At 55.3% G+C, this 20,042-nt stretch overlaps 1 protein-coding gene across 15 annotated transcripts in view; it reads right to left on the reverse strand.

Moving 5' to 3' along the window:
- Positions 1-19,995, reverse strand: part of LOC122367769 (protein tramtrack, beta isoform-like) — a 39,976-nt gene extending 19,981 nt beyond the window's left edge. For 2 of the 15 annotated variants that reach the window (XM_043341165.1, XM_043341169.1), the window contains exons 1-5: positions 19,749-19,995; positions 19,243-19,438; positions 18,749-18,937; positions 18,124-18,580; positions 17,816-17,884 (exon numbers count right to left, since the gene is read on the reverse strand). In XM_043341165.1, coding sequence (XP_043197100.1) covers positions 17,816-17,884; positions 18,124-18,580; positions 18,749-18,937; positions 19,243-19,428 — 901 coding nt within the window. In that variant the 5' untranslated portion in view covers positions 19,429-19,438; positions 19,749-19,995. Of the gene's footprint in view, positions 1-124; positions 2,405-2,954; positions 3,925-4,107; positions 5,049-5,329; positions 6,214-7,662; positions 8,364-8,582; positions 9,502-10,221; positions 11,319-12,047; positions 14,573-17,815; positions 17,885-18,123; positions 18,581-18,748; positions 18,938-19,242; positions 19,439-19,748 lie in introns of those variants that run through there. The other 13 variants (XM_043341160.1, XM_043341159.1, XM_043341164.1 and 10 more) reach the window with 12 other exon arrangements.
- Positions 19,996-20,042: the final 47 nt, after the last annotated feature.

A 20,042-nucleotide genomic window follows, 5' to 3' on the forward strand; every position in this document is an offset into this window, starting at 1 on the left:
ATAACAAAGGACCGCCAAGGATCGTTGAACTTTAGGCTCGGACAACGATATTAGATGGTTTGCCATTGTGAGTGATGTAGTAGTTTCTTTGCCAATCCATACTAGTTGACTTTCATTAAGCGAAAGAGGAGAAATCAAGGCAAATGGAAACGCGAACGCTTTACCTTGGCTATTCTCTATTCGAGAAATGCAGCGCCCTTCACTCAACTTAAATGGCTTCAGTTGTCTTTTATTCATCAGCAGCGTCTTTTATTTTCCCCCCAGAGAGCGACATAGTATCGATACAAAACACAGAAATTCAGGCTTCACGCCACTCTCACCTCCGAGCAGGCGCCGCACTAGCCCTGTCGACTCGCCATTAGCACGTGGAAACAGACACGATCCTGACATTCGAAAAACGTTCAGGGATCTCGCACAACAGTCACCGCCTATATTGCTGACGAGAAGCGTAAAAAAGCAATCCGCTTCTCTCCTCGATCGCGCGACCATGAAAAACCTAAAAACACGGCAGATGATTCCGTCTCGGATCCAGACTGTCCTGAGACGCAGGGCAGTAGAGCGAAGCGGCCGTAGCTGGAAGTGAATAATTTGCAGTGTTGCGACCGACTGCACCGAGTACTCGTGGCACTCGTGGCTCGTGGCTTTCACATTTCGCCCTGTGGTGACGATGGAAGAATGCAGTGTATCCAGGAGTTTCGGAGTTTGCTCACTAGCCTCAACATATCGCGCATAAACGTTAGTATCCGGAGATCGACAGCACACCTTTCCGCATCATAAGAAACAACCATTTGCCGCTGTATTCAAACATCCCAAACCATCCTACACACAAAAAGAATTGGCAAAAGCTCAGGATAAACAAAATCCGCTCATTTGCTCGTTTACACGGAAGGAGGCCGACTCCGTTCAAAGCACATGCCAAAGTCAATCAGCTCGCGCATACACCGCTGACTGGAAGCTCGGGACATCATCCACGTCCTCGGCTGCGGTCCATCACATTTCCACCGCCCCTCCCTCACTGCATCCCCCGCCTCATCTGGGTAACATTGGCGGCAGCGGCTGATTCACCGGCGACTACTGCATCCCGTCCTGCCAGGGCGGCGGTGGACTAGCCGACAGGGGCGGCGGGTCGGCCTCTCCACTACGCAGCTGCTGCAGCGCCGCCACTCCGTGCACACGCCGCACGTGTGCGTACAGGTTGTCGCGCCGTCGGATGGCGCAGCCGCAGAACGGGCAGCCGCACTGGCCGCCGCCCGGCCCATGCACCGTGCGCAAGTGGCGGTCGCGGTTGTACGCCAGGGTGAAGCGAGCACCGCAGAGGTCGCAGGGGAAGTCTGCAACACCGCGTGCCGTGCTCAGTGTGGCGGAAGGGAGCGAAGACAAGCCCCATGGGTCGAGAGGGCGACGCCGGCAATTCACGGAGAGGGCCGGGCGGCAGCGGCGGCGGCGGTGGCGGCAGGAGGACGTCTTCGCGAAAATTCGCATCTGATTGGAGGTTTGCGGAAGCATCCAGCTTTGTCCCTCGCCAGGGCCATTTTAGCCCTTTGTGTGTGTGCTGTGCCTGTCTTTTACGTCCTACACATAATCTTTACGTAATCTCGCCGCTGATAAAATTGACCGACCAACTGTGGCGTAAAATATTTTCGTCTCGGGTATGGTGTAGACAAGAACTTCTCTCACATCCCAATATTTTCATAACACAGATGGCATTTGGATGATCACCCAAAAAAGGACAAGGTGAATTACGTATGTACAAGGTGAGACAATACGAACGATTTCATGAATCTTATCTAAATCATCGGTTGCAACCAACTACATAGGTAGTCATTGTGATCATAAGGTCCTTTCTCAGCGCATTGCGCCGATTATTTCAATCATAGCCAGAATTTCACAAATAAAATCCCAGCCATGTCTACAGACTAAGCATTCATCGTCGCATTCCTCACAAGCTCCAGATCGCACATTCGTGTCAAATGCCACAAAGCTGGACCAGGATCCATCCACACCAATTCAAGCCCAGATTAGGTAAGACTGACTAACCCACGGCGGCCACCTCAGTCTCCGGCGTGGAATCATTACGAATCGACCTCCTCACACTATTCTCCACTCTCCTTCCTTCCAACGCAAGCTTTTTCTCCCGACCACCGAGTCCAGCTCAGCCTCAAAGTTCACCTATCCTCACCGCCTCACACGTCCCGCATCTGATGCACCGTCCTCATATGTATCTTCAGGTTATCGGAGCGGGTGTACGAGCGGCCACATACGGGGCACGTCACCGGCTGGCGGCCCTCGTGGCGAATCTGCTCGTGGCGGCGCAGGTTGGGCTTGCGATTGAACAGGGCTCCACAGTAGCGGCACGGGAACGCCGCCGGTGCGCCGTCACCGCCGCCGAGGCCGCCGGCCGCCGCTGAAACAGCCGCAGAGAGGCCGCCGTCAGCCGAGCGCCGGCACAGAGAGAACGAGAGGAGACCCAGCCAACCGCCGACACAGTGGGCCAGGCGAGACCGGCGGCGAGACGAGGGGAGGTTCAGTAGGAGCAGCGGCGGCCGTAGCAGCACCAGGAACTGAACGAAACACTCAAAAGTCCACGGCGGGCACCTGTAGTGAAGCTAAATTGGTTCGATTAGCAGGACCGCCGATAATTCGATAACTTTTTGCAGAGCGACTTTGAAAATGTGTGAGCATCGATCAGGCTTTATGGGAAAGTCCGTGGTTATTATAATCTAATCAAAACGCCCTAATACGCCAATGTGTCAACCCATACGGCAGAAAGATGTCGGTCACCAACTTGCAAGAAGGATGGATGACACCGCTCTTTGCCCAGTCCCGAATCTCGGATGCTCATCAATGCGACGCTAGCGACGCCACGCGTACGATGCGTGAACTACTATTCCCCTTGTCGGGCGAGAGCAGCGCTAGTGGAGTGGGCCATAACGAATCTGCTACCCATCTTGGCATTCAAACATGCCACTCGTGAGCCGCACCAGAAGGCTTCGAATAATTAGTTAGCAGTTCGTGAGCAGAGGAAAGATAATCATCAATAGTGCCTAATCGATGTTTTTTCGGAATCTAGGCCAAATGTTGCCAAACTGCGACTGATAAGAAGCAAACGCATCTCAACATTTTATTATTGCGGCTTGCAATGCTCTGTGTTTCATAAAGTATCCAATTACTGGTGATCACAAATGATAAGGGGGTTCAAAACAATAGCCATGTCAGTATCCGGTTTCCATACGAACGGCATAATGCAGACATATGAAGAAAACTGAAAATCACTGGTATGCGACATTGAATATTGATAATGCATCAAACACAGTCTCGGTAAAACGCGATCATTCATTCCCAACGGAACCCGAACTCCGCCTGCCCTGAACTGTTTTCGCACATCAACTGCCTCCCATCTCACTCAATAATTAGCAGTCCGTCTTATATGATTCGCAACTCCAGACCACACACAATGCAAGCCAGTCGCTTGGGAACTCCGATCATAACATTAGCGGCAAATGAACCAGGTCAAAAAGGCATGAGAGCGCCACTGACTGGTTTGTGTTGCCCGGCATACGGTTGCTAGTCGCCCAAAGACAGACATCTTTGGGTGACTAGGTCCTGCTAACTCGAGTTAGGAGCGATGATTGGTCACAGTATGACAGGCTGGTATGGGGGTGACCCCGAGTCACAGTATGGCCCGCTGGTATGGGGTCACAGTATGACCGACCGGCCGGTCAGGGTGACCCGGTCACAGCACAGCCGTGAGGTCGGGGTGGGCGGCGCGGCAGTGACGCACCAGGTTGGCCCGGGTCGAGTAATGCACGCCGCACACCGGGCACACGGTGAGACCGCGGTGTAACGCCAGGTGTCGGTTCAGGGTGCGTCTGCCCGCGAACTGGCGGCCGCACACGGGGCACGCCACCCGCCCGCCGCCGCCGCCTGCAACAGCGGCCGGGCGTCAGCGGCCGGCCTCGGACGGGACGGAAGCGGGTATAGGCGGCGGCGGCGGCGGCGGGGGTGGGTGGCGGGAGCCGGTAGTTCAGTCTGGACAGACCGTGTTGTATTGTGTGGTCCGGAGATTTGTATTGTAGGTGAGGCTGACTCATGGTCAAACGTCCCCGCAAAATTATAACTAATTCAGTATATTTGCGCAATGCTTGGCGGCTCGTCATTTGAGTTGCTTTGATGATCCAAGATCACGTTTTTTGCCGGTTGAGCAGTCATCTGGCAGGTGGATCTAACAATCTACAACGTCCAAGAATACTTATTTCAACGCTCTCCCACAGAACATACATACAACCATAGACCTCTGTATACAGAGGTCTATCATACAGAGGTCTATGATACAACCCATATCCTTGCCGTCGAAATATCAGCCTATATCTGGAGCTTTCCCTCCAGATGATCAGTCAGATCTGCGCACGACCGACTACCTCATGTGATGTTGCTGAAGTAGCCTGAGTACACTGATAGTCCTTAAAGCCGACGACGAGTGACGACCATAGAACAAACAAAATACATCTCGCTGAGGAATACGCCCGTCACCCAAAGAAACCTACTACTGACTTCTATTATACTGTCCATTGAAAATATCGCCCGTATTACCCAGTTCCCATCTACCCGAATCTCCGCATCTCTCTATTGCCGCGGATCGGTAGGCGCCACTGTATGATCCTCATCGACCACAGGCTTCACATCAGCGAACTGATCAGCCTCTGCCTGCGGCGGCGGCTCGCGCTGGGGCCCGCTGGTCACCGCTGAGGGCACCGGGTCCAGCCCTGCCGCCGGGCCGAGCCGAGAGGTCAGGTCGGCCGGCAGTTCGGCCAGGCCGGGCCCCTGTGACGGCAGCAGGCCGCACGGGTCGCGCTGCCGGTGCACGCGCAACTGATTGATGCGCGTGAACACGCGGCCGCACGTGGTGCACGTGGTGCGCCCGTCGTGGAACGCCTTGTGGTGCGACCGGTTGTACCAGTTCATGGTCTTGCCGCACTGGGGGCACTCCCAGCAGCGGCCAATGGATCGCGCCGACATGCCGCCGCCGCCGCCGCCGCCACGCCGCTCATCTGCCGGCAGAGCATGGGCGGCGCGTCAGAGCTACCGAGGGGCCGCAGTTCTTCTCCTCTGACCGACCCTGGCGGGTACCTACCGGCGGCGACGGTGGCGGAGGCGGCGGCGGCTGTACGGCGACGGCTGACCTCGTCGGTCACAGAAGTGCGCAGAATACCCGACGCCCAGCCAACGCGAAGTGACTATGTATCCCTCCCTCTTCCCACTTCAGAGGCGACTGTATCAGAGAGATAGCCCTGAAATAAATAAACCTTACAAACCACACAAAAACTACGCATTTACGCATCTAATTCTGTATTAATTACCTACAGCTATACGCTTCGTAAAAGTCAGCATGGTCTTTTCTCGGTCAGTTCCAAATCAGGGCTGCACAATGGCATCGTGCAATGCCTGAAACAGTGGCACTGCCAGTAACATGGGCACTAGCAGTGTGATAAGACGCTCTCTGCCTTTGCCAGCATTACATCATCAACTGAGTTGACTCAACTGAGAGATAACTATCTACATCAAATAAAAACACGCCCATGATTGAAAAGATCAAGGGATTTGACCAGCTACCACAAGTGTCCGTCACTGCACAAAGTCGTTCCAATCTCTGCGACATTGAATCGACGATGCTCACTCGACTTCCACTTCCCTAACTGCACAAGCAGTCAGCTAGCTACCACATTAGGAAAAGGTGCCGCGCCTAGTCCCTTTCCTCTCCGAGGCCGGGAGTCCGCCTCCACTCTATGGAGTACTCCGGGGGCTGTGCCTAGTGCCTCTCCTCTCCGAGGCCGGCAGCCCCTCTCCACTCCGCGGGGTACTCCGGGGGCTGTGCCTAGTGCCTCTCCTCTCCGAGGCCGGCAGCCCCTCTCCACTCGGCGGGGTACTCGGAGACCGGGGGTGCCGGCGGCGGCGCCTGCTCCCAGGCCAGCGTATCGCCCGACGCGCGGCAGTTCTCCCTGTGCTTGTTGAAGCTCTTGAGCGAGGCCAGTTGCCGGCCGCAGCGGGGGCACACGGTGCGCCCCGAGTGGACGGCCTTGTGGTGGGAGCGCGCCGTCCACGAGACCGCCTTGTGGCAGACGGGACACCGATAGAGCAGCGCGCCCGTGGCGGTCACCTCCTGGTGATGGCGGTCCGTGGCGCGCGCAGGACCAGGAGGCACCTCCGACCGGCCACCTGCGGCACACGGGGTGCCGTCACCAGCTGCCAGCGGACGGCACAAAAGGCGGCGTCTTAGGCCACTGGACGGCACCGACATCGGCATCATAATCTAGCGGACGGCGCGGACGGCAGCGTCATAAACCAACGGACCTCACTGACGGCAGCATCAATATCACCATACTGGACTGACGTTGGCGTCATGAACGGCAAGTCAGCCCTCGAATCTCTCGCCGTCAGCAAGCCTGTCAGAGCCAGCCTTAACTCAATGGACTTCAATGCGATATGTCGTTGATTGAATAAGCTGTTGGTTAGCCGACCATGAAACGTCCCAGCCCGATGGAATCAATTCAGATAATCACTCGTTCGCTCTGAAGCGCTGCGTGATGGAGAACAAAACATTTCAATTCAGTCTTGACCCGGGCAATGTGTTCTTTCTTGTCGATACCTGTGCCGATTGAAGGTTTAGTTTCAGAAATGATTCCTTTTCCCTCCCTACAGTATGAAAACGGTTGCCGATGCACCGCGACCAGCTACGTCAGAGCCGTTCCAGCCCGTCACTACTGTATGAGACCAGGGTCGGCCGGCCCGTCTCCCCTAAATCCCCTCCGCACTCCCCTCCCCTCCCTGCTTTCGCCGCACAAAGGCGCGTCCCTCCCCTCCCTCCGTCCCTGGGGATCGGCGTCCCTGCGTCCCTCGCGCCGCACCAACAGTCCACGTCTGTCGTTTTTGTTCCATACCCAGCGGCGACAACGACAGACAGCAAAGCCGGCCGTCGCGCAGGTGGCGCCGCCCTGGTGGCGCTGGCCGGCAACTCCACCCATACCGGTTGGACCGAGTGGCGTTCCGCCGAGCTGAGTGTCTGAGAGGCACCCTACACTCGGCCGAGCCAGGCCGTAGCCCTGTGAGGCCGGCTGCGGCGGGCAGCGCCGGCGCCATGTGAAGTGGCTCCTCTGCCTGGCTTCCCACTCGTCGGGCGATAGACGGGCGGGAGAACCGGCGGCCGCCGCTCGGCAGCTGGGGAGCCGCCCCACCGCGGCAGCTGCTCCTGGGTTATTGATCAGAGCCCGGCCCAGACAAGGGCGCCGCGCGGCTCGCGCCCGGCGGGGTGATTCGGCTGGCAGCGGGGTCGGCTCAGTTCAACCGAACGATGTTTTTGTTTGAGGCGCGGAATGGCATGGTTTCAAGACACCACTTTCTGAGCGTTCAAACACAACTAACGCAGCAAATAGTGGTGCGCTTCTTTAATTTGATCAAGGTTTCCCTGTGTCAGGTGTATTTTGCACCTATGCCTACGGACTCCACAACAATATTACGATGCATAGCCGTCTTGCCAGGCGAAGAATCAGTCACGTTCTCTTTACGCCACTAACAATGGCAAAAAAAAAAAAACTTTCAAAATCTGATGCCGTAAGTGTCAAGTGTGGGAACTCGCCGTAGCAATTCATTCATAAACCAAAAAGCACATCGAAAAAGGTAGGTATATTCAATGCTGCAATACTAAAACGCAACTAAACAACTAAGACAGCTAAAAGGCATCAGTGCAACTGTCCTGGCGGATTTCAGCTCAGTTTGTAAGCTAGGAACTGGAAGCTCGGTCAAAGCGAAGCCAATCCATTGAGTCTCCTGACCCAAAGCGGTCACTGCCTCACACCTCTGACCTTTTCACCGACCTCTTCACCCCGCTCTCAGCCCTCACAGGTCAGAGGTCACAGACGATCACCGGACGCCCGGAGGTCAAAGGTCAGCTCCGGGGTCACGAGACGCCGCCGCGCGCGGCGGGGTCATCACCGGAGCGCCAGAGGTCGCCGCCTGAATGTGCGAGGTCAGCCAGGTCGGCCGGCCGTTGGCGGCCAGTGTCAGAGGCCGCAGCGGGGCGGGATCTGGCGGAGTGTGCGGCAGACGCGCCGGGTCCGCGGCCAGCAGCCGGGCGCTGCACCTCTGCCGGTGGCTGGCGTAGCTCTGGAGACACGCCATCACCCGGCCGCAGTCGGCGCACGTGGTCTGTCCGCGGTGGACGGCCTTGTGGTGCGAGCGGCGCGTCCACGTGACGGCCTTCTGACAGAGGGGGCAGCGGTAGAGCACGGCGCCCGACCCGGTCACCTCGCGGTGAGCCGTGTCGCCGCCGGCGGCCGGCCACGCCACCGGACTGCCGCCGCCGCCGCCGCCTGTCGGCACAGCAGGGCTCGGCGTCAGGCCGGGCCGACGGGCTCGACGACAGGCGGCGGGCGGCGGTGGCGGACGGCTGGGTACTGTAGCGGGGGTTCGGACCCAGCTAGCAACCAGGAGTGCAAGCGGGCTGGCGAAGCGTCCATTGGCGTGTCTGTTGTTTTCCTTGGATTCCACCGGTCTTATCCGTTTCCCGAGAAAACAGTTGCCGCAATGCGTCAATGATAAAGCATGGATTTATTGTACTCGGGTCCGCATTCGAGACTGGCACAATAAACAACTGGGATAATTGTGAGTCATACAGATAACAGAAGTGTCGGCGACCTTCATAAAATCTTACAGGTGTAGGAGGGCACCATGTAATGCGCATCGCAGATACACTTCTGCACTTACGCTCGTCAAAACTAAAACTTTCACGAACTTGACCACCACCAAAGCCATCAGCACGTCCCTCAGCTTTCAATAAGTCTGAAAAGCAATCCTTGGAACCCATTGAACTTTTTCTCTACTCCATGCGAATTAATGGCTTAGCCAAACTCAAAGCAAAACCTCATCGCACATCTCACGGCTTCCATCTTGTCATATTATCTGTAATCAAGTCCTCGAAACTCAGAAGACTGGCCTCTGTTATCGCATCTTTCGCACGTTTGTAAAGCCTTTTTGGTCACATTTCAGCCTCACCACCACGTCCTCGGCGTGTTCATAGCACTCATGTTTTATCCGACGGCAGGTCCACTGGATTCAACCTGCACTCGCCACGACCACTAGCCACGGGTTGCGTGCACTCGCCACGTACCACGGGCCACGAGACACGTGTCTCTCGCCACTCGCCACGTACCGTGCGCCACAAGACGCATGCCTTTAGCCACGGGCCTTTCGCCACTCGCCGCGGGTCACCCATCGCCCGCTACACGACCGGTCCCATTTTACAGTTCATCCGGTGGCGCCAGAGGCTGGCCACGTTGACGAAGCTCCTGCCGCAGCGCGTGCAGCTGGCGCGGCCGCTGTGCACGGCTCGGTGGTGCGAGCGGTGCGACCAGAGCACGCGCTCCCGGCAGCCGGCCATTGGACACACGTACAGGATTCGGCCGTCAGCCGTCAGCAGCTGGTGACGCATCTCGTCATCGACCAACGCACCTGTCGGCACAGCGCACAGGGCCGCGTCACCGTCACTGGCGTCACCAGCATACCGCGCGTCACCAGACGCCACCGGCCGTAAAACCACCACGGCGCACAGGGCCGCGTCACCGTCACTGGCGTCACCAGCATACCGCGCGTCACCACCAGCCGTAAAACCACCACGGCCACATTAATTAGGGACAAGGGGTAAAACCGCAAGACGGGCAGCGTTGGCGTCATTGTCGGCATCGGAGCTAACCGAGTGTCACCGGCACCTCTGCCACTTCCGTCACCAGCGGCCGCCGCGTATTGCCCACCCTGAGGTTCGCCCACCTGTGACCTGACCGTCGGCCTGCCATCGACATCGCTACCGACGCCGTCCGCACCCGTCCATCACGGTTTTGTGGGCTGAATGAATCGCGTGGCGACGCGTGGTTGAATGTTACGCCAGTGTTCGTAGCATTCTACTTTGGCTTCACCGCAACGACACTGTAATTGCTAGAAGCGTCCCTCTTAGGCAGAAGACGACCTTTCGTTTCCTTTACTTTTTCATAGAGCGAGTCCGTAATTTACAAAGTTTCGTACTGACTGCTGAACAATTCATTGTCAATTCAAGGATGTCGAAGGGAGATGAAGGATGGCTAACTGTTAATCTGTGATGTGAATGTAACTATATTTGGATGAATGTATCAGGGAAAGCGTGAGCTTGAAGGTGACAATTTCCTAAGAAAACTTAAAAAAGTTGTGTTTGTTTATTGGGGCTATAGAGCGCGCCGACTACCAAGGTCATTTAGCGCCCATGACTTGACACAATTTACACATATTACGTACCATTGCCGACCGCTTCAGCCTTCCAGTCCGGGCCGTTTCTGTTGCTCTTCACCACAAATCACCGATAAATGCAATACGAACTCTGCCGACGCCACAGATGACAGAAAAAGGGGCGAAACGGCAGGTACCATTCCCCAGTAGCTGGTTCGTATGAACGGTTCAGTTCAGGCTGACTGATGCTTCATCACTGCTACAAAACACTTCATTTCACAGCGGTGACCGATCCATTTCACCAGGTCACTTCGTAATAAGAACCGCTGAGCGAGTTTTAAGCTGATTGAAACACGAACACTAAAAAGGTCGAGCCAGGGTTGTTTTAGAGCTTCAGTCAGGCCAAGTCAAAAAGCAGAATTGAGTATCGTCGTCATCTTTATTAAATGTGTGATACTAACAACCGAAATACCCAGATCTACAAGGAACAAATGTAAGAAGCTACATCAACGACAAAATGTCGTACATTGCTTTATACAACCACGTGCAAGAATGGGTCATGGTTTGGAAACCGTGATCGGGTACCCTTTCCATCACATATCGGAAAAAGTACGACGCCTTGACCAAATCAAATCCAATGAACAGATCATAAGCTACCAAAAAGGGCCCATCGTGAAAACACCGCCCCGCCGTCTATAAGCTGCATTGTAAGCTGCACCTCCCTCCCCGTCCTCTCCCGAGTCACGGCTGAGGACTGTTCATTCCGGACAGTCCCATTCCCAGTTGCTGCTGCTGCTGCGGCGGCTGTCCCATTCCGAGCTGCTGGAGCGGCGCCGGCTGCTCCCCGGCAGCTGCAGCTGTCGCCGCCGCCGCCGCGCGGCAGCGGTGGTGCCGCAACAGCCGGCGCGAGCCGAACACGTTGCCGCACTGGTGGCACGTGGTCAGGCCGCGGTGGATGGCCTTGTGGTGCGAGCGGTTGCTCCAGGTGACCAGTTTGCCGCAGATGGGACACTGGTAGCGGAGCGCGCCGGTGGCGTCACGCACGGCCGACAGCTGGTCGCACGGCCGGCCCCCTGGAGGCAGGCGGCGCACGGTCAGCTGACGGCCGCGCGACACCGGCCACCGGCGCAGCCCACCCACCGGGGTCGGACACGGAGGTCTGACCCACCGACCTCAGACGGGCTATAGAAGCCCCGCCGGGTCAGACGGTTCTGACTGACCCTAGCTCTAACACCGCCGATCGACCAGAGAATTCAACCCGTCCATTCATACAAATTCAAGTGAGGATAAGTCTCTTCAGCAATACCTATCCGTGTTACGAGGTTGTGTTACCCCATCCGATAGCAAAAGGGGTAAATACTTTTACTGAGCATCATACGAGTTCCGCCTTTATCTGCCAAGCACCCTTCCACCGGTTTTCCCAAGTGAGTGGTAATGCACCCGCACCGCACCCCACAAAACCCTTTAGCAGTAAAGTGATCTTGCACAAAACACCTCTGTTCAGTGTTCACCCCTGCACAGTACACCCCCCCCCCCACCCCACCCCCGTCGACCGAGTGCCGGTCAGCGAAGTGACTCTGCAGCCCGCGTCTACGATCGATTTGACCGGCGTGCGCCCAGTAGTCACCGACAGAACTCGCGGCAAAGCCCCCCCCCCCCCCACCCCCCACCGGCCCTCACCGGACGGGAGTCCATCACTAATTGCCAATTGACGGGAGAAGCGGAGACACTTTCCTCAGACACTGCGATACGTTTGAAAGGTTTGCTTCTAACAATGGCACAAAGCAGATCAAACAAACGTATCAAAATGCATTGTGCAATTTATTACAATATGTTACAAGAAATCCCAAAACCAGAGCATAATCCACACATTTGCTTGTTCGGGACCCAAAAGTATTAAGAAAATAACAGTTATTTTCATAGCTGTCTAAATACACGATTCAGTTCGATTTGGTAGGTTGCCAACACCACAAAGTAATGGTGGCATTACTCAAACCAATATAGTAGCATTCAAACTTCAACATGGAGCGTGAAAGGATAACCAGAGATACCTACGAGAAAAACTGAGCCCCAAGGTATTAATTAGGGACAAGGGGTAAAACCGCATGCACCCCGACAGCCTTAACATGGAAGGTAACTCAGCATCACTGAGTTCAGCTAAAAGAAAGCCTTCTCGACCCTGTGCCTACGACACATGGAAACGCGTGGAAGCAAGAGCACAACTCATGCAAAAAAAAACGAGATCCTTCTCGAATCTGTGCCAACAAAATATGTTGACACATGAACATAACAGTGCTCCCCAAGAACCAATCGCATGTTATGTTTCCCCTACCGACACCAATGTACAAAAAATGCACCCGTCTTCTCAAATCAATAACGTATTTACTTCGTATTGAACGCTCCTCATACCCTTGTATCCGCCCTAGTGGTTCTTTGCTGCGCTGAACTCTATCTATACCTGTCAATCGATCCGACGCAGGCACTCCTACATCGCATCCAGATTATCTGTAGATTGGTAGGGGTGTTCCTCTGTAGTTGCGCCCACGCTCTCGGTTGGACCAAAACCCTGACTTGTCTCCGTCTCAGTCTCGGTCTTCGTCTCAGTCTCAGTCTCAGTCTCAGTTTTCGTCTCCGTCTCCCTCACCGCCTGCTCGCGTACCACTGTCTCCATGGAAGCCCCCTCGTGTCTCTGTTACCGCGGAAGCCTGCTCGTGTGTTTCGGTCTCCAAGGAAGCCCCTGCGCCGTCGAGCGCACCCCGACCCGGCAACTCGTCAGAATTCGATGCTCCGGGTAACGCCATGGATGGTAGAACCTCCAAGTTCGACCGCTCCTGGTTGCTGAAGTCCCTATCACCCACATCAGTCGGAGTGGCTGGCTGAGGCTCGCCTGCCGCCACAGCCGGCGTGGTAGCACTTCCCAGTGAGCCGACTGGAATCTCATTCCGATCAACTGAGTGGTCGTTCTGATCAAACGACACCTCATCATGACCACCGGGCGTCTCAGTGAAGAAGTCCTTCGAGTATTCTTCTTCCTCCATCGGCTCAACTTTCACGCTAGTCTCTAACTTGAGATCCATATCCAAGAGAGGCAAAGGGTCGACGGGAGAGGCCGCTCGCTGATCACCGTCCGCAGCCACTGACACGTGAGGCTGTATAGGAGCACCCGCTGCCGCCGCCACCGCTGCCGCTGCCGCTGACGAGTCACTGGAGCTGTCCCAGTCGGCACCGGGCTCCTGTTTCACCCGCAGCTGTACGTGCAGGGTGTTTTGTCCGTCGCGCGGCGCTGCGCCGTCCTCAGAGACGGCCGGCGATGGTCGTCTGGCAGCCGACGTGCCCGGCTCGGCGCCGCCCACCGCCAGCAGCGGCTGGCACGTCTCCTCGTGCAGTTTGCGCTGGTAGATGGAGGTGCAGACCCGGCCGCAGCCGGAGCAGGTGGTGCGGCCGTCGTGGGTGGCGCGGTGGTGCGACCGACTGCCCCAGGCCACGGAGGTCTTGCACAGCGAGCACCGGTACCGCTGCACGGTGCGGATCTGGCCGTCTGGTGTGAGCTCGCGCTCGCTGATCCGCTGCCCGCCGGTCGCCGGCTCGACCTGCCGGTCCAGCACCCGACCCTGGCCGGTGGACAGTCCCGCCGGTGACGGCGGTGTCGGCGGAGTCTGACGAGAGGCTGTCGGTACCACCGGAGGTGGAGGAGGGGGTCTGCCGGTCAGCAGCGCCCGCAGCACCTTCCCACCCGGCTGCAGGGACGCGGGTACGCCGGGCGGCGACTGCGGCGGGGCCGCGGTAGACACTGGCGGCGCGGGCTCAGAAGTAACCGCACTGTGTACGGTCACCATCGGTAGCCGCGGTGCCTGGCGCGCCGACCCGCCGGGTGACGGCGGCCAGACCGGGCTGGCCAGCGCACTGGCCAGCCGGCTGATCAGGGTGCTGTACCGCGCGCCCGACGGCCCGGGGGAGGTCGCTGGGGGTCGCGGTGCCGGCACCGGCGGCGGGCAGCGCGGCCGCAGGTCGTGAGGCTGCTGCCGACCTAGTCTGTCCAGGTGTGCCAGCAGTGCTGTGGTCGCAGACGACGTGGCCGGGGCTGGTGCCCGCCACGCCACGGGACTCGCGCGGCTCGCCGGCGCAGATGATTGCGGTGTCACCACTCTGAGTGTCCTCACTCGGGGCGGCGCGGTGGCCAGGGCGCGCGCCAGCGTTGGCGCCTGGGTGGCCAGTGTGGGCGCCGGCGGCCGAATCCTGAGCACGTGGAACTCCTGGCCGGCGCGGGACCGCACCACGGTCCGCGCGGCCACGGCGGTGGCGGGGGCCGCCGCGGACGGGCGCCCACCTGGGGACCACGGCCGGCCGTCAGCGGATGACGAGATGACGGCGGCGGCGGCGGCGGCGGCTGCCCGAGGGCGGCAGGCGGACGGCACAGACACGAGCTGAAACTAACGAGCGGAGATAGCTGCGAGGACACAGACTGCAGAGTGCTACAGCGGCGCTACTAAGGTCACCAACAATATACCGCCACTCAATAGATGTTATGGAAGTGCGGTCCCAAGGGAACTGTGCAGCATTCAGACGCTGGTAGAAATCACTCATGCGAGGTATTTCAATCCAACTGGAGACATACTGGAGGGATGCTTATACACAGCATCGGTGCTTAGTTAGAAGTTTTGTTCATAAATAATCGGGTAAAAAATGTCTGAGATAAGCATGCAGAACGACCAATTCATGTAAATCTAATGCACCTTCAAATGCAAGTACATAAGCTATTTAGAATCCTTCTTGTTCATAATGAGAGCATCTGTTTGGAGGCGGTATAAACTGGAGCATAAACCTCTGTATGCAGTAAGTAGAGGTCTGTCATTGGAAGCATCCTTACCCCTCTCTACCTGCATATTAGTTAACGAACGTGTTTTTTGTAACATTTGCTATGTAACATTTCCTCGTTATATAATTGTTCAGTAACTGGTTATCGTGTTCGCCAGTGAACAGTTCTCACTGCACGGCAGCGTATAGCCTCCACGGGCTTTTGTTTTAATTCCACGACGCGCTGTATCGCTATATTCTTGTTTCCTCACCCGTGCGTCGCGCGGCGCTTCCCATCCCGTTCCCCGCACTATCCGCGCGTCCCGTCCCGGTGCGACTGCTCCCGTGTCGCGGCGAGCCGTCTGCCGGACCGTCCGGTCCGGTCCGGTCCGGTCCGGTCCGGTCCGGCGGGGGGCGGGGCCGCGCGCGGTCCCAGCCGGCGCAGAGCCTGCCGGCCCGCCACCGCCGCCGCCGCCGCCCGCCGACACACGCAAAAACACAAACACATACACATACACCAATGGACGGCTGCCCGAAAAGGAATGACGGCTCGGCATGAAGCTTAGTGTGCTTTTTAGCAGATAAGTGATAAGACTTCATGACAATCCATGGGGTAAATGACAGGAAGCGCCCTTTCAAAGACATTGTACTTTTTGGCCGCGGAAAGGAAAGAGCAATCTTAGCTGATGTGGGTTGCTCTGAGGTCCGAGCATCAGACTCAAAAGAAAAAAGTCATTACCGCGATAAGAAATGCAGTATGACCAACGAAACTCGTTGGTCAATGACAAAACAAAACTGGTGAGCCCAAAACCATAACTCCCTTTCAAGCAGCCAAACACGAATGCGAGAACAAGCCACCATGGCACTAAAAGGGTAGCACATAAAAACGATAAGTCAACTGACGCTGCTCAAAATTAGATTCAGCAAACACAACCTTTATAACGTCAGCCATAGAAGTTCAGTTGAAATTTCGACGGTTAACATACTTCGTAATCATTAACTACAATTCAGGCTGAAATGTTATCACTTCACGCTTCGGTGAGACGAACCAAAAAACAATGCGATTGAAGGAGGCCCTGAAGTGTGCCGAAGCGATCATTGAGCGATCCCATCTGTAGTGCCATGGTGGCGCCCACCCACATAGGTACCGTCCGGCGGCAGGAGCGTGCGGGGGTCCAGTGTCGGTCCAGCCGGCGCCGGTTATCAGATTATCAGACACGGTCTTGTAAAGCGTGCAAGGATTTAGGAATCACACTGAATCGAAAACATCTTAGCAGGGAAATTTTCACTGCTTATTATTTTGGTACCAATTACAGTAAGCTTTGCGGTATGAAAGACAACCATCAGAGACCAACTCGAGCCTGTCTGAGAAGCAAACAGGCACAGTGTCCACGTGACACGACAGACCACGTGAGGGGACCGAGGCACGCCCCCGCCGACGGACACGGACACAGACACCGCCGCGGCCCGGAGACCGGCGGTACGCACACAAACAGACACTGGTGGTATGGCCGGCAGCCGTCAAATGGACACCAGATAGAGGGACAGGAGAGATAGAGGGAGGAGAGAGACATATTTGACATAAGGATGTGGAAGAAGTTGATTAAAATATAGCACCTCCGTCATTTTTTCCACTGAATATGTGGTGATTGCTTTTCCGGTGAAAAGTAATAACCTCGGTTGGATATTACGGTGAACACGACGAGGATGAGGAGCTTACGATGAAGTAAAATGATCTGGCTATTCGTACTCTTAAAAAGTAGTTTGCTTTTTTGCCGAGCTTAAAAACCATCGGAAAAATCTACCCAAATGGTTTTCAAGGTCCTGGTAATCCATGAGGATATCCCTCAGGATTGGCGAGTAAAATTAAATTGGCTCGTAGTTACGCTACAAGATCACTCTGAATTAGGAACACCAGTTGATCATTTGTACCATGTTGCCAGGCGGCGTCAGACTATGACGTCACCGTCCGATTTCCAGGGAAGATCGATAATGTCGTTAGAGAACCAGCCGACCGGCCGACCAGTTGGATAACCGGGAACAGATGTCAGTGGGGGCAAAAGGGAGGAAGGTATGGAGGCAGCTTTGGAAAGGTTTACACGATCGGCAAACAAGGAAAAAAGACGGAGAGCGAGAGAGACAGACAGGAGAGAGAAAGAGGGAAAGGGAAGTGGAGGAGAGGGAGGGAGGGAGAAGGAGAGAGGGAGAGAGAAAGGGAGAAAGAGGGGAGACAGAAAGGGAAATAGAGGAGAGAGAGAGAGAGAGAGAGAGAGAGAGAGAGAGAGAGAGAGAGAGAGAGAGAGAGAGAGAGAGAGAGAGAGAGAGAGAGAGAGAGAGAGAGAGAGAGACGTGACGGTGCCATCTGACGGGCCCGGCCATGTCTCACCGACCTCGGCCCCCGTGCTCGTCTGATCGCTGCTTTATATGTTGGTCTGGTCCTCAGATAGAGAGCGAGTCGACGGAGGAGAGAATGTAACCGAAAAAAAAAACTGAAAAATTAATTTCGAATAAAAATTAGAATGGGATATGCCCATCGCAATATTTTAGATACTAGCAAAACATAGTTACCGAATTACCCATTATCGGTTGGAACACTGAGTTCCGCACGTCATGACCGGGGTAAATAAAATTGACAACTGCAAAGGGTACCAGAGGTCCGGCGATAAAAGAGAAAGTTTGAATGTTAAGGGATTAGTTACGGTGTTTCAGGCAGCAGATCGTCGAGTAGGGAGGCCGGGGCGGCTGGTCGCGTTCGGAGTATGGGAGCTCGACCTACCTGGTGTGGAACTATCCGAGAGGTCTTGTGAAGGGAAGCCCGATGGACCGGCGACTGCCGCTAATAGATCTGTGAACACAGACACGAATGTGAAGCCCGATGGGACTTGGAAAATCAATGAGTTACAACGACAATAAAATCAAAGGGCAGCAGATGTGCAAGATCTTTAAGGTCTAACCAGTAACTATACGCGATAAGTTACTTCTTCCGTGCACGAGACTTTGTAACAATCTCATTGTTTCACCTCTGCCCTGACCCGTTTTCTGCTATCTGCCGCTCCCATCCCCCGCCCCCCTTCAGGCACTGACCTTCGTCCTGGAACTCGTGCGCCTGAGGATGGGTGGGCGTCCCTGTCAGGAAGCCCATGTGCGGCGCGTCCGAGTCGCCCAGCAGCGGCATAACGCCGCCGCTGCCGGAGCTGTTCTCGCCGCCACCGCCGTGGTACGAGTCGTCACCGTCCTCCAGCACCAGCGGCTCCTCCTTAACCGAGAGCGGCTCGGAGCCGGGCCGCGGCAGCGCCGCCTCCGGGGCCGCCGCCGGCGCCGGCTGGTCCACGCTGCGCGGCCGCTTGGGCGTCAGCAGCGCGTGCTCGCCGGAGGAGGTCGGCGGCGGCGACAGCGGCCGCTTGGAGGGCGGCGCCGCAGCCAGGGGCGGCGGGGGAGGCGGCGGCGGCGGCTGGGGCGCGGCCCGGTGCCGCGGCGGCTCCGGAGATAACCGCGGAGGGGGCGGCGCCGACGGGGTTGAGGTCTTGGTTTTCTTTGGGGGCTGAAAAACAATAAGTCAATATAAGTCTTGGTCTTCTTTGATATCTGTTTTTAATATCATCACTGTTAACTCAAAATGGTGTATCAAAAACATGACATAAAATTATTTCAGGCTTGTGGAATTTTTTTCAGTTCACCATCTTTAACTGAACATTGCAGTGTGCCTCACCTCTGGCTGTGCTGGCTCGTCATCTCCTGTCAGACCCCTGACCTGCAGGGTCTCAGCAGTCTTCAGAAAGGAGCCCAGCTCACTCTGCGCCACATTCACTTTTCCTCGGTACATAAACTCCACAATGTTTGACAAGTCTTTGAATGATATATCACGCATGAAAAACACTGGATGTGTTCCAAGGTTACCCTGAAAGAGAGGTCATGTTGCACATTAAGAAATCAAAACAATGTTGATATGGAAATAGTTTTGCTTACATGAGGATTGATAATCTGTATGCAGAGAGGCAACCATGCAAGCACAACTCATGAAAAAGAGCAGTATTAGATGACCTGACACCTTTCAGGATATAGCTTTGAAATTTGAGTGTAAAAATTTTGTCAGTCTTATCTGCAGACTGCAAAGCATCAAAGCAATTAACTTTTCCAAGCTCAACCACAGTGCTTATTCACTTAAGTCCATTTGCCATGATAGCTAAAATGTTCTTAGCTCACCTTAAGAACATCCCTGAAGTAAGGACTGCAAGCTGAAAGCATCATTCTGTGTACTTTGATTTGCTGGCCTTGAGCACACAAAGTCACATCGACCAGCTCCCCATCTCGCCTCAAGTCATTGAAGAGACTTGTGACACTTGTCTGGTAGCTGTTCCATTGGAGACAGAAATTCTGTCCCTCATCCATGACAGCAGCTCTGAAAATACGTGGAGCAAATGTGACCGTTGAAACCTATGTCGGCACATGCAATCCCTGACTTTGCAAGGAAAAGGTCAACAAGAATTTACAACTTTGACCTTGCAACAATGGCATTACCTTTTCATTATCATTCATTGTGCTTAAATAGGTACCTGTAACCTACCCAATCACGATTGGTTAGGTCAACAATGATTATTCAAGTAGAATCAAGTCAATGCCAGGGTCTTCAGAAAATGCCTAATCAAATTTCCATTGTGTCAAAAATTAGCACGCATCATAATATAAAAAACGAAAACACCTTCACATACCAAAGAGACTGAGACGAAATGCAGGCTCGCACCTACGCATTCATGGGTCACGTTCACACGCCAACTAAATGTTCCCCATTCCAATGCAGCTCGCTTTGTCTACCACTGATATAGGCTCTTCGAGGTTAGCAAGGTTTTAGAGAAGAAAAAACGGTACAAAGTCAAACAACCCAACCTAACCCACGCCCAGCGCAAGCACGATTTCCACGCGCCGGAAATGCGCGACGCCGATTTTGACGTCAATACTCAAAATGGCGCATGTGACTTTGAAACAAGTACTTATCAACAGTAAGA

This window comes from Amphibalanus amphitrite, unplaced genomic scaffold (genome assembly GCF_019059575.1).
Source record: "Amphibalanus amphitrite isolate SeventyFive unplaced genomic scaffold, NRLGWU_Aamphi_draft 000895F_arrow, whole genome shotgun sequence".
Lineage (NCBI taxonomy): Eukaryota > Metazoa > Arthropoda > Thecostraca > Balanomorpha > Balanidae > Amphibalanus > Amphibalanus amphitrite.